General features: G+C 36.1%; 1 protein-coding gene across 2 annotated transcripts in view; it reads right to left on the reverse strand.

Annotated features, from left to right (window-relative positions):
- The window catches only part of PREX2 (phosphatidylinositol-3,4,5-trisphosphate dependent Rac exchange factor 2), a 172964-nt gene that overhangs the window by 68536 nt on the left and 88923 nt on the right, over nt 1-15505 (reverse strand). For both annotated transcript variants that reach the window (XM_063392853.1, XM_063392862.1), the window contains 7 exons: nt 15087-15223; nt 11845-11962; nt 10821-11005; nt 9804-9965; nt 5800-6022; nt 5244-5451; nt 149-328 (listed from right to left, as the gene is read on the reverse strand). In XM_063392853.1, coding sequence (XP_063248923.1) covers nt 149-328; nt 5244-5451; nt 5800-6022; nt 9804-9965; nt 10821-11005; nt 11845-11962; nt 15087-15223 — 1213 coding nt within the window. The remainder of the gene's footprint in view (nt 1-148; nt 329-5243; nt 5452-5799; nt 6023-9803; nt 9966-10820; nt 11006-11844; nt 11963-15086; nt 15224-15505) is intronic.

Here is a 15505-nt window from a genome sequence, read left to right on the forward strand (position 1 = left end):
AAGACTTTATTTTACACATCTTGGGGCTAGTTACTCCTCCATTAGTAATGTCAGAATCATATTCTAATGGCCTTTATAACCACTTAATACTTTACAGACTTCCATATTTGATTCAGTTGAAAAATTAAAATATTATTAATAAAGTTACCTGTAAGAATCCCTGTTACTGATGGTATCATGACCAGAATCCTCTTGTTCATCACCTGTTACACTGAAACAGACTTTCTTCCCATTCCTCTCACCCTTTTCATTATCACTGTCTGCTGGTATTAAAGGCTCAGGCGTTTTACGTTCTGATTTGGGAGAATAGGTTATTGAAGAAAGAAGGCTGTGAAACACAGAAATAAAAAAGGCAAATTCATGTTTTTCAAAAGTGAGCTAGCAACAGGATAACATTTCTCATCACCATCCTCCAACTATTATTCTATAACATGTGAAGGGAATATCTTAATTCAGTCAATATCTATTTGAAAGAAGGGAAGGAAGTGAAACATTCTGTTGTTAAAAAGTGTAACAGTGAAACCCATTAACCTTACCCAATACTTAATCATGTATGAAAGCAATGATTCCAGCTGGAGAAGAAATACAGCACGTTCTTGGACACTTGGGGTCAAACTGCATACTAACATAACTATTTTTAAATATGAATTCTGCACTTCTTAGCACAAATCAAGACAACAAACAAAAGAAACTGTCTGTGAAAAGCATCTATTTTTCCAATTACTACTGTACAAGACGTGCCAGTGTGCATCACAAACTATTCTACTACAGCATTTTAAAGATCTTTATTAACATCTCTGTGTACTTCCTGACATTCAAAGTGCCTAAGCCATTATCACTAGTAAAACTGATAATTAATATACAAGTGTCAGTGACAAGCACAAAAGTGACATCCAGCCAAGAAGAGAGAACAGTGCAGATTGCTACTTTTAGACCATGCAGAAATACTGGCAGTGAAAAATTCATATTCTTGGATGATTAATTCATACTGAGACTCTCTAATTTACTTTCAAGATCAGAACAGCCATAATGGGCAATTGTCCTTTAATTCCTATTGCTCAAACACTCCATTAAAATCACATTTTCAAATTATTATTTGGATTTCAAAAGCAGCATTTTTCTTCCAAAAACTACTTGAAAACTACGTGAAATCAGAGGAGACTGAACTAAGCACTTTTTCCCCTTGAATTACTTAAAAATAGTAGCAGAGTTTTCTTGAAGGAGCTGTCAGAATGGTCAATGGGCAAACTTTCTACTAAGTACATGGTAGGTTTCAAACACGTGTTAGATCCTCTTACACAAAATTCTTGCTACTGATGGGAATAGGCAGATAGATTTGTCTCACATATAGTTAAAAATACTGATCTGAACTTCAACAAGAATACAGAAAAATTATACTAAAGGTATAATTTCACTAGAATTTAAACTCACCCCTCCACTAGACTGATGTCTTTTGGGGTACATGATGCCTTAGCACTTGTTAAGTTATCAGTAGGAAATCACAACTCTGCTCTTTCCAGTCACTGGCAAGCATAATTCCATGAGTATGGGAAGAGAGATGATGCCCATATTTTATGTCAGTGCTCAGTGTCAATCTCCTGCTAGGGCATATGTGGCTTTGAACTTGTCCTAACATAAATGCGTTATGGAAGCAGAAACCCTAGGAAATCAGTTTTTCATACCTGTAAAACCTATTTCTTAGTGTGAAATATATAAGGGGTTCAAAAAAGGATTAGGTGAATTCATGGTAGATCATCCTAACACTGCTCTTAAACCAAAAGGTCCATTCCAAAAAGACCATATCATTCTGCCTTCTGAAAGATAAGGGCAAAGATGAATCTATACTTTTGCTTGTTCTTGTGTTCCCACTCTCACCCACTTAAAAATAAAAATAAGAGGTTCATTCTAGAACCTTCTTGAGGATTTTGTTGTTGCAAGAAAGTAATCAAGAGTAAGAAACAAGCATAATGAACTGCAATTTCAGCTCCTGAAAATATCTTCCCCTGAGTAATTATTTGTCAAGACACAGACAGACTATTATATCCCCTTCTTTTATGTGACTGTTTAGTCACTGCTGCCAAGAGCTCAGTAAAAGACTGATTAAGGTAGCTGGATCTTTTCCTAAGGGGGCTTTTCCATTTCTCTCAGCAGGCGGGCCCTTTTTCAAAGCAAAATTTTTTTTGCTGAACTACCATGAACGAAAGATGGAACTTTGGATTACCAAGTTCTGGAGCAAGTAGTTACTGATGTGCTCTTAAAAACTCAGCCCAGAGAGTTTAAAAGTAAAAACCTGAATGCATCCCCTCCCCAATAATCATGTTTAAATATACTTTTGGGTTTTTTCTTAAACACATTACATGCACAATACATTTTCTCCAGAGATTTTGTTTGGGTCTACGCCAAACAAAATTACCTTAGATGTCTAGCTCTCAAAGGAGAAACATATGCATGAGTAGTAACTAACAGCTAGAGAGTTTCTATGAAGAATATTTCAATGAAACAGGGAAATTTCAATATTAAAAAAAATCCTCACCTGTAGAACTACTCCTATCTCCTATGTGCAACCGAAGTCAACATAATCCTGACAAACAAAACCTGCCATGGTTAGTCAAAGAATTAAAAATGGCAGTAACAAAAAACCTTCTGCTACATCTGACCCCTGCCTCTTCCTCGCTCCACAGAGGCTTGAAAAATGTTCAAGATTCTCATATGCTCCTGAAAGACATCTTTCCAAAAAAGAGCTGGGAGAGCACTGAGTACATGAGAACCAAGAATACAGCTGAGTGACCATATAGAAAACAAATTGAAAAAGTACTTATTTCTGTGTAACACCTAGCAGCAACATGGGGTATCTGCAGCATCACTAAAGATTTTTTGGGATACCATTAAACTATTTGAATGGGAGCACAATGGAACCTTGAAAAGCTGTGGAAAGGGGATACATATTCTGTGTGTATTTCTCTCTGTCAGTACTACATCACTTATCCAACTGAACCTCATCAGCAAACCATCACATAAACTCTTATGCAGACAATGCTAGGAGTGCAAAATCTTCTCTGAAATGTTCCCTTGCCATAATCCATAGGCTCTCACAGATCTGCTCTTCAGATGAAACTCTCCTTTTTCAATTCACTAACAGACAGCAGAGGTTGAGCTGATAACACTGCCCCAAGATTTTGTGAGCTGAAACACAGAACAATACTGACCTCAACACAGAGCAGAGACCTCCAGTAACATGAATGAGCAAGTTTTTCAAAGGTAAGTATAAAGGGTACCAAACAATCATTCAGTAGTTCACATTTTCTGTCACACAATATCAATATAAATTAAAAATTGTGACAGATGCCATGTTCATGTTATCTGTTTAGAATACTAAAAATAATGAGGCCTGTTTAGGATAATAAGCAATACAGTAAAAAAAAGACATCCATTTTATTGTTACCATGCCACAACAGAAAAAATAAATTCTACTGTCTTTATAAAAAATACAAAATTAGGATGTTCAAGCATTTCCTCTCAGCTGTTTAAGTATGAAAATTTCTAATTAAAGCACAGCTGTTGGATTATCTATTGTGTCACTATCTTTTGTTTCTTAAGTCCTAAATCTCAAGAGTTAATTAGAATCTGTTCCTATGTTATACCACGAACTTCTGAACTGCTCAATCTTCCCTGTTCAGCACTTTAAGTAGGTCTCTTGGCTATCCTGTTTCCTCTATAGAACTGCTTTCCTCTACAGTAATTATTCACTGGCAGTCCACCCAATGTCCATGAGGAATAAAGCATGAAAAGTCTGTCTTCCAATCAGCCAAAGGAAAAATTTGCTAAATGCATCTGTGTACCTTATACAAGATCAACTACAAGGTCAGTGCACGTAAAATTTATGAATTAAAGTGAACCCTTGTGTTTACTGTCAAAACTGGATGACTCTTAAAATGAATATATGTATAGACATATTCCTGTACACACAATTTTTTTGTGAGTATGTGTATGTACAATTACAAAAAAGAAAGGCTCAGAACTTCCTGTGGTTTTGCATCACAAGCTCAAGGGAGTGGAAAGGAAAGGTGTGGCCTACTGGCAACTGGGACTTCCTGAAATATTGACTAAAATTCCATATATAATTTTCTGACTTCCATCAGGAAGAGAGACAACACCGGCTTTACAGACAGTAATTTCTAAGTCCACCCAAGCACTGAAATCATCCTGAATTTAATTAATTGATTTCATCTTTAGCATGACAATTAGCAGAACCATGTAAATGCACAGGAAACAACATTTTCTGAAAAATATTGAGTCAACTCTTGCTTTCATTCATTCCCATTGCAGTATGTGATACATTACAATTACTTATTAGTTCATAACTATTACAATTACTACAAGAACATTAAAAAAAGTAATCCCATTCTTAAGTACACATGAGAGGAAAAATCCCACTGCAGTCTTCAAGATAACAGGAGAAAGGATGATACACCACTTCTCTAAACTGGACATCATGACAGATTGTCTTTTAAACTCAAAAAATTTTGCTGTTTTTATTTTCAAATTTAATTTCTGACATTTGCATTACACAGGGGATATTTCAAAACTTAAATACTTCTTACACTTGTCCGTCCTTATCCCAAGCCAGTAAATAGCCCAGGAGTCAACCCGCTTACTTTGCAAATGAAAAACAAGTTATAAATCCTTGTCCTGAATTAGGACTACGGTGATGAGACTCTGAGCCTCCCACATTCAAGCCAAATGTCCTAATCACTCAAGGGTAGCTCTCCCTAAATCCATAGTTCTTCCTTAAGGTCAATTTGGTTTTGAAAATTGTCTAACAAATTAATGCTCTCCCTATAGGTGAGTAATGCCTTACCCAAAATGTCATCTGTGGGACTATTCAGCAATACCTGAAGAGGTCAATAAAAGCTGTTTTTCTACCTCTGCCCTTTGTTTCCATTCTTAGTGAAATTGTAGGTGACATTGTGTGCCTCATATTTTCCTCACTTCAAATTAATTAACTTTGCCACATTCTGAAGGAAATCTAAAAACTGGGAAAAAACTAGAAATTGTGGTAGAAAAAGTCAAGCATGCCGCAAACAAGATCAAAATACAACATTACCTGCACTTAATTCTTTACTTTATTTCAATTCTATCTGAAGTCAGCATTGATTCCTATGTTACACAAAAGCATTGCCCAGATTTATTGTTATCTTCAATGGAAAAGTTAAAGGCAAGTCCAGATGGTAACATTTACTTACTCATCTATTTGGCAGACGCATGTTTCCACCTCTTTCAGTGCCGCTTGCAATTTGAACAGCAATTTCTGATAGACATCTTGTGTTTCTAAGTCTTCTTCTTTCAGGAGGTACCTCAGCCCGTGGCCCTCCTGCTGGCCAAGAGACTGTCCTGAAGGGGCAGCCATAGTAGTAATGGTATGTTGGACATAAATCATGGGATGCAGTTTACCTGGGAATAATCCAAAGGGATTTCATAATTATCTTCTTTTCAACATACATTTTGAAGTTAGTAAAATACCTAACAGACAGTGAAATATTTTTCTGTTTAAAAATCCATGTACTTATTTAATTTTGCATTTTATTTGCATTTCAAAGTCAGGCTATTTAGGAAAACGTTCTTGTGAAATTATGAGGACCCATTATTATGCTTAAAATAAGACTAAGAATCAAAAGCAGGGTGATTTCAGAAAGGCTTGTCTTTAATTTTAATATTTGAGCTATAAACCTAAACTGAACACCTTTTAAGACTCTATATCAGAAGCACTGGAAGTAGCTCTTTCAAGTTAAATTGACTTACCTTGATCGGTGTTTTTATTTTCCTTTTCATGGGAAGAATGTTTTCTGCTGTCCAACTGTACACCAAAGGCACTACCAAGGGATGTTGAGGTCTTAGGGTAAGACACTTCCATCACATTGATATGGCAATTGGTTGGACAGAAATCACTGCTGTGAAGTGGTGAAATCTTTGACTTTGCTTGTTTGAAGGTAGGCCAAGCTCTGTTTTTTAACACTCTTGAAAACTAGGAGTAAGAAAGAAAACCAAATCTTGATTATCAGTTCTTCTTGTGTCTGCACTTAGCTAACAATTCTTATGTACCTAACTAGAAAATAAAAGCTTGAAATATTTCAGTCATCCTTGAGTTTAAGTGTCTTGACTTTGTAATTTCCATCTTTCTCTAAAAGGGAAAGAAAAATCTTTTTCATTTTACATTTTTGAGGGATTATTTTTTTTAAGCAAATGATATTTTAAGAAGTAAATAGCTTTGTAACAGAGAGATAGAATTTGTTTCCCATGGAACATAATAAAAAATTAGGTGTCTTTCTGGGGAGCAAGTCTGGAACTGTTCTACTGCTCATGACATTTATAAAGAGGTGCTGGTGTTTTCAAGCCAGTATTTTTCAAAAATTCATGAGATTTTTTGTCTGAAGCTACAATGAAGACAAAATCAGAAAGTATGAATTCTGGATTTCCTATTTGGGAAGGAGGAAATCCTCTTTAATTCTATCTTATCCTCCTGCACTAGGAGAAGCATTGCCAGGGGTTGGAGGGAGGTGATCTTGTTCTCTTCAGCACCAGTGAGGCCTCCCCTCGAGGCCTGGGTCCAAGTCTGGGCTTCACAGAAATAGACACGGGCATATTGGAAAGAGCCCACTGAGGTGATTCCGGGACTGGAGCATCTCTCCTGTGAGGAAAGGCTGAGAGAGCTGGGACTTTTCAGCCTGGAGAAGAGAAAGCTCAGGGGGAAACACATCAATGTCTATGAATACCTGAAGGAACAGTGCAAAGAGGACAAAGCCAGGCTCTTTCCAGTGGTGTCTAGTGCCAGGACCGGAGGCAATGGGCCCAAACCTATACACTAGAGTTTTCTCTGACTATCAGGAAACATTTTTGCACTATGAGAGTGATCGAGCACTGGCACAAGTTGCTAAGAGAGGTTCAGGGAAGAGAGGTCAGATCTCCCTCCTCAAAATTGTCCTGGGCAACCATCTCTAGATGGCCCTGCTTAAGCAGGGTTGACTGGACAAGACCTGCAGAGGTTCATTCCAACCTCAACCATTCTTCTATTTTGAGTGACATATAGGAAGCTGATGAGCACTAGTACATAAAAACTGCAAACACCACATTTTACAGACTTTCCTAGCCCAGCACCTCTTCTCCCCCCTATATATCAGCCTAGCATTGAGGAATTTTTTTATGGTCCAAGTCTAACACAGTCCTTAGCCACATCTCCTTGACTCTAACATCTTACATTTTGTGCGGAGTCTTGAATAGGCTTAGAGTTATTTGGTTTTCAAGATGAGAAGATGTCAACCCAAAATGGGGAAGGCTGAACTGGACACTCAACAACTACATCTACTTCAGAATCACATCATGCCATCAAGCTCTTCAATTGGAAAAGAGATTTGTCAGTTATGAGTGGGATATTTGTCAGTATGTGTTATTTCCAAAGCAGCTTGTTGTTAGGGAAGAGTTTTTTTCTGGCAAGATATAATCAGTGTTTTAATCACAATATCTCTCCAGTCAAAATATTACAGAGACCTACTTAAGCTATGAACCACAGCTCATACATAAGGTTAGTTTCAAAGTTAGCTTGCAGCGCTTCTTCACTAATAAATGTCAGTAAAAATTCAATCCAGTCAACTTTTACTAGCCCTTCAGTTGGATTAAGACACATCCCTTCTGCAAAGTAAGATGTTTCTGTACTGGGACTTAAAATTCTGTTTATTTTGGTGTCATATAACTTCAGCCTGATGAACACTTGTTGGGATAATTACATTTAAACCTTTAGATCACAACAAGATCTAGAGGGTTACAAGAAATCCAATTATGGAGTTGTTCAAAGGCTGAAGAATGCACAAATTGTTAAGAAGGGTACTAAGGACATTCAGTGATGAAAATGTTTCTGCAAGCAGTACATATTTCACATCTCAATCTCCCACACATCCTGCTCCAGAGAGACCAAATGCTGGCTATGATTTAATCAGGTCATAAGTCAGGACCAAAATTCTTTTCATATATGTGTTGAGAAACATCTGGGACTCATGGCACTAGAATCGAAGTCTTTTTGGAGCAAAATGTTCTGATAATAATAATAGTAGGAACTGCAGAAATCTACAAGACTTTTATTTATAGAATTCAAACTTTCATAGGAAAACCAGGAGCCAAGCAAGGCTCAGGCACTCCGAAAGTCTCCTGTAACTATGGTTACCTTTACCTTGCCAAGAAAATGACACATCTATTTCTGAAATCTACTTCATTACTAATTGTCATTAAAAGCTATAACTATGAAAGTACTGATTTTTGAGCAGATGAGACTTTAAGTGCAGTCTGTATCAGGAATATCTGCTTCTAGGCAGTGTAAGAACTATAAAAACTTCCCTGAGGTTCTTTGTTTCAAATCCAGCAAACACAACAAAATCTGATTTACTGTCTTGGCCTCCTCTGTAGAGGCTGTATTATCACAGTCAAGTTTTTCAGCTACAGAAAACATAAATCACCTGCATGTTACTTGAACTGTAACTATCAATATGAAAATCTAATGAATTTTATTTTTAAAAAAGGTATTTTGAATTTTAACCAAATTGGAGACATGGAGGTTTGTAATTCCTCCATTTGTAAAATGGAGAGATCAGATGCTTGCTCAAGCAGTATCAGGAGTCTTTTGATGTCTCCATTGACACAACTCAGTTTATTCAATTTCATTTTAGAGAGCACATGGAAATGTCTGATAAGCTTTTGGCCTTCATCTTACTTACTACTGAAGCTATAGGTATTCCTAACCGTTCTCCCTACTTTTCCTTTGAAAACCAAACATCTACCCTTTTAAATGCAGCTTCTGCAAATATGTAAAGCTTCTGTATTCACTTTCCTTTGACTTTGGTTTTGTGGAGGGTTTTTTGTTGCTGTTTTTCTTTGTTTGTTTGGTTGGTTTGGTTTGGGTTGGGTTTTTTTCCAATTTTTTATGTATAAACTCTCAGAACAGACCCATTTTTAAATATCACAGCTCAGATCCCCAAATGAAGTAAAGACAGGGCAGACACATTTTTTTGGAGCCACTTTGAGCCTACTTCAAAGTAATTCACCTCCCCACAATTAGGTTCCATGAGAGAGGAACTAGGAGTCTGGATGAGAAAATGAGTCTGCATTAACAAAATGGGAAAAGGTTGATTCATTTATGCCCTGCTTGGTTAAACAACTATAGAGAAATGCACCGACAGCAACTAGAGGTCATAGTCTGGGCTATTTATTCATTCATATATCATTAATTTAGATCTCAGGCATCTGAAAGTCAGCACCTTCTCCATTTTTCCATGCTATTATGTTCTATTAAACCACATGAAGCTAATAATTTACAGAGATGTTATTATTAGCAGTTATACTAAGGCCTAAAAGTTGAATGAAAGGGTTAAAATTTGGTACTTGAGTTGCACTAGAAAGAAAGAAAACGATTGTTATTATTGCTACATTTTTGGTTAACATCTGCAAATTCACTAGAGTATTGGTTTAAGGCATTTACAAGAATGATGGGCCTTTTGCGGAATATGAATGTGTCTGTAAGTGAACACAGCAAACAAGAAAGAACACAAACTACCCAATGTCTAAAAAAGGGATAGGAAAGAGAATGGCTTGAAAAAAATTATGGAATTACTCATGGCATTCATGCTTCAAAATAGCCTAACTTTCAGCCACATTTTTGTCACTGCCATAGACACTCTGAAGAGTTATTCAAACTGTACCACATTCCCCTGTTTTTCCCTTAAAATACAAATATAATCAAGCTTAGTACATGCATGTCATACCTTTTTATAGCTAGAGATTCTTCTGTAGATATGCTCAATTTTCTCACTGCAAATGACACTGAATTTACTTTGAAGTTCAGTGGGAATCACGTCATTTAAGGAATTGAGGCTGTTGCAATTCTGCACAAAATGTTCATCACTTTTTGCCAGTGCTTCAAGAATCTAAGATAATAAAAACAAGAGGAGTATGTTGTGAAATTAGGTTGACTAAAATTTCCCCTTACTAATCATCTCTTATAACTAAAGCTGAAAAGCCTGATAACATTACAGAAAATGCTGCACAACAACAATGAATTAAGCTTGGGATGCAAAGAGGTTTTCTCAAATCTATTCCCTGATAAGTTATACCTGTAAATATTTTTCCTTGGCTTCTCATGGCATTGTCTGATAATGGATTTACTACTAATTTCCTACTAATGTAACCACTATGGCTCCTCTGAAATACATTATCTGCTGTATTTACTTGATCAGCACATATTAGGCAAAGCTGCTGAATTAATTCATTCATTACTTCTAAAAAGCCTTTGGTTTGGCAGAATAGTAACACACTGAAAACGCATAAGAGAAAAGAGAGTGCTAGCTTCTTGTATATGCTACATAAAAAGGCCAACAGAATAAGTTGTACTGCCCAGCAAAGACTGAAGCCTTGATATAATGTGAGAGAAAATGAAATAAAAGGCATGTTGAAGAGATGAGGGTAGTAAATAGCCTTTATAAATATTTCAGTGGATCTTTGACTTTCTTTCGAGTTTTATTTGATAATTAAGATATAACAAAGAGGGGCAGAAGGTATGGAAGACTTTGAAAATCTTTTAACATTGTTTTAGATTTAAAGGCTCAATGTATAATGACAACATAATTCATTCTGCCTCCTGAGCACACAGTCATCCTCAAAAACATCAGAGACATAAAGATGATCAACTATAAGGTATCAAATGAAAGACATGTAAGAATAAAAAGAGTTTCTCCATTGGTATTAAACACAATAAGCATTAACATACAAAAAACTCTTCATACCTTTGCAGTCAAACTGAAAAACCCTTTTGGTTCAATCATTTTTTCCAAGACATGGCACTTTATTCCAGCTGTGCTGTCATACTCATAAACCACTCCATACTCCAGATGAACATTGTCAACAGTCAGACTCACATGATCTTTCTTCCCATCAATTATTGCCATAGTGTTAAATTTGTCAATTACCTCTAGAATAAATAAAGTAACACAAATCAGTTGACAAGTCCTGGACATTAAATGAATCATAAAGGACACAGGCAGACATTCTAGAGAGAGGTATGTTCTGATCATTCTATATAAAAACATTCATTAAAAAGCTTGGCTGAACAATATAACAATCACAATACCAGTAGATTTATAGATGTTAAAATACTGGACTGCAAAACAGGCAATACTCTTTCTTTACAATTATTAAAGGGGGCAAATTCCATTTCATTTATAATGCAGAGACATTAGGAAAGACCCAGAAAAGGGAAAAATGAGAATTTCTAAATAAAGTAGAAGAAAATCACTGTGAAAACTGTCAATGTTCAGAAATGAAACCATAATAACTGCATTTATGAAGAGAACATAAATACAGTTCATGTGTTAACTGTCTTTTTAATTACCAGTTGCAGATGAATGCAGTTTTATCTAAATGTTAATTGCCTGAAAATAATCTGAAGAATAATCGTTTTTTTATTTCCCATGCAGTAATGACTAATGTATCTAGTTTGTCATAAATTATTACTAGTGGCGAAAATAAATCACGTAATGCCTAGGTTTATGTTTCTCACAAATGAAAATAAACACATTTTTCCAAAAAGTGCTAACAAAAATGTTTTCTCTAAATGGGAAGGATAGTAGTTTTCAAAGAACAGCACGTTAAATTTTTATGTTTAGAATACATAAGAAAGCAAATCCTTATGTAAAAGACATCCTATGATCTGCTCAAAATTTCCTGTCTGCAAACAAACCCACTGCCTACATTTTCCTTGTATTATAATAGAATTCACAGCAACAACAAAATCAAACAAGCATCACGTACCTTCCACTTTACAGTCAAAAGCATCACCTCCATCATCTCCAGAGGGTTTGGTGTTTGTTTTCTGAAGATCTTCCTGTGCACTTTCAATGCTGTTGTAAACCCACTGGATAGAATCTTGCTAGAAAAACAACAGAAAATAGACAGCTAGAAAAAGCTTCACAAGTGCAGCTGATAGCAGCTATTTCACTATTTTTAAGGCCTAAGTTTACCAAAAAACCCAAACAAACAAACAAACAAAAAAACCCAGAGAATTTTGCATTGTATAAAAGCTTCCGAAGAATTTTGGCAAGTTATTTTTTATTTCAGCATATATTGTCAAGACAGTATGAAGTCTGTGACAGCATGACATCCATCACTTTTGTGTCTCTGCCAAAAATAATTTAAGACCTTTCCAATCAAATAGCAGATTGAAAAACATTTTTCCTCAAGAAATCATGGGGGGAAAAAAAAAGAACCAATTTTTGCTTTGCTAAATCTGCTGTGCATCAACAAATCTGTTGGGAAATATTATGGAATATTAACCAAAGGCAGAGAATGCCCAGTTAATCCATCAGCCATGTGTCACTGGCACAAAGAATCTATACTACAGCCTTCATTACTTACATCTGCCTTTACTAAACTTCTTTTACTAGTAGTAATAATTGCTGTTTCTTTTTTCTCACAGATTAGCACCCCCCGGCACTCCCCAAAGAAAAGAACCATAGACTCCGAAAATCCACCATCTCCTGTGGCTGAGTGACACACAAGCACAGGAATGGTGGCTTACATGGGTCATACAACCTTTGAAGAAGCCACATGTATGTCTTACATCTTCTACCCAGTCTGTAACTCAGCCACATGTCCATCATTCCCTTGTGGAAGGTCCTATCAAGCATGGCATCCCCAGACTACTCTTTGTACCTTACACTTAGAAATAAGCTTGACACTCAGTTAATCACTCCTTCTCCAACAGCTACAGCAGAATAAGTGACATGATTATGACAAATCTGAATTCAAAAAGAAGTTTGTGGAAGAATTCAAAGTTAAACAAGAACGGTGAACATGTAGACTGAATGTTAAAATCTTCATGTGAAGTGCCAAATATATCTGGTTATCCTTTGCTAAAATACAACATTCAGCTTCTATCTTTATCCTATTGGTAGTTTCTCTAGATTCATCTAGGTTTCCTAGATTCCAGGTTTCCTAGATTCATCTAGGCTTTGCTTTTCACTCAATGGTATGAAATATTTTAATAAGAAAGCTTAACTTTCAGAGCTCTGCGTTGACTGTTGGAAGACACCTGTGCAGAATCTGATCAACAGTAACGCTTCTGAAATCCACACTTCTTTGCAGGTTCACCTCAAAGCTTGATGCTTAGTTGTGGATTCCTACAGACTTGCTTGGCACCATTAAGATTGCCATGCCAATCTCTAATAGGAAATACTAACTATTTAAACTGGAAGTCCCTTTTCCAAAAGTTTAACAACCACTCTAATGCAATCTGACTTGGAGAAATGTTCTTCAAAATCATTACAGGAGAACAAACGAAGCAGAAATCTGTCACATCATGATTAGTATCACTGCAAGGAAATTGTAATTCCAAGAAGTAAAATCTGGTTTCAGTTTTCTTTACTCAGACAAGACAGAAGATAAACCCTGGCCAACAGAAATTACATAGTTATTGATTCAAAGAATCTGAAATGAAGCTTCATGCTCCAGGCAATTAGGAAGACTTTTTACCCAGAGAAGTAGAAGACATAAGAAGCAGAAAAATGTTCCCTTTCAATTATACAATTGGGAACCACGGGAGAGACTGCTATATTCCTGGTAATTAAATGATAGGCTGTATGCACTGTACTTACAAAATAGGAGAAATCCATAGTCATTTTCCAAATAACAATTTAAAAAACCCTCCAAATTTCTGAATAGGAAATTAAATTTTAGCTGTCTTTGCACCAGTGGGAATACTATTATTTACTTCAGTCTAGACAATCCTCCCATAGTTTTCTATAACACTCCACCCTAAATGAAGTTTTTCTTGTCTGTCTGAGGAACTTCAGTTATCTGTGACTTGCTGGATTATGATCAGCTACTTTTTCAAACTGAAATGTATAGGAAAAAACTTCAAGCTATTATGCAAACAATTAAAAAACCCAAAGTAATTTTTTAATGTCAAGGAGTCACACCAACCAACATTAATCAACCATCTTTGGATGTCACTAATATCAATAGGAAGTCTACAGTTATACACAGAGAGAACAAAACTGCTATAATGAATTTATCTTTTATTCTAGCTAGTTTTGCTACTAGTGAACAGGACATTTCTCTTTACTAGAGTGCATCTTCCTTTAAAGCACAGGTGAGCTTTATCTTGACATGCTGTGTAACAATTTCAATTTTGTATTATTTAAACACAAACATCCCAGGAACATTTTCCTAAAGGCTGTATTTTTTTTCATATAATCCAGTTCAAACTATATAATTCCTATAACTATGCAGTAGTTGTGGGAGAAGGCTTCAACTCTTGATTTTAATTGGATTTTTCTCCTCAGTAAATACATATTTGGAGAGTTTGTGAAGTTAATTAATAATATTGGTTCACAGTTTATGAAAAAATTGCAGAGAACTGGAAAATTCCATTATAGAATCCAGCTTGGTTTGCTTTCCTTCCTGAATTTGTGTCTTGGAAGACTGAGATTTTATCCTTAACCAACATGACAAAGATAACAGAATCTGCATGTACTTAAAGGAAAGGAAATCATGAGTCCTTGGATATATGCTTATTCTCAAGACTGGAATGCAATGGGAACTCTGACTTGTATGGACAGAATATATGCACTCTGCTCTCTGTGTACTGAAGTGTAACAAAATTCTGGAAGATCAGTTTTATGCATTTCATTCTCCTGCTGCTGAGCAGGCAGCAAGCTGTGTGATTCCGTCCCCATCAAGATGAGAATTTACCTCAAAACTCTTTCTGCATAAGACTGCAGAAATGCTTGAAACAGCCCTTTAAAAACACCATATAAAAATTTACTATGATATTTATTTCAGTGCAGAAACCAAGAAGATCTTGAACATCACCACTGAGCAACCTTCAGCTTTTATGTTTCAACTGGCTTCCCTTCAGGTTTATTCACCACTTCTTTCCTCTCACCCCACTCAAACACAACAGATATTTGCACAGAGATAAACACCACGCTGTTTACTTTGACCAAAAAGAGAAACCTAGAAGTAAATGTGCAAGGGCACCAAAAGAGACATACCTGCATTGGCCGCCTGTACTTCCTGCAGGCTGTGACATGAGCAATAACACTTGCATGAGTCTCCTTGCTGACATTAATTCCATTCACTTTGATTATGCACTGGCCAGGGTGGAGACCTGCTGCAGCTGCCACTGTTCCTATTAATAAAAAGCCACATAGTTAGCAGACTTCTTTTTCTAAACATCTCCTTTCAAGCTTACAGTCCAAAAAAAACTCTTTTTAAAAAAAATCAGAACCTGGTCTGACTGATCCTTACATACTTCTCCTGACCACAGAGTACTTCTGGAGACCAGCTGGATGCCAAGAAAATGGAGTTTGCCAGCAGATGTTTCCATAAAAGAGACCAGACAATTTTCTAAAGGCTACTTTATAAAACAAAAAACATTGACTAGCAATATGAAAATGTTGAAAATTCACCT

This window comes from Prinia subflava, chromosome 1 (genome assembly GCF_021018805.1).
Source record: "Prinia subflava isolate CZ2003 ecotype Zambia chromosome 1, Cam_Psub_1.2, whole genome shotgun sequence".
Lineage (NCBI taxonomy): Eukaryota > Metazoa > Chordata > Aves > Passeriformes > Cisticolidae > Prinia > Prinia subflava.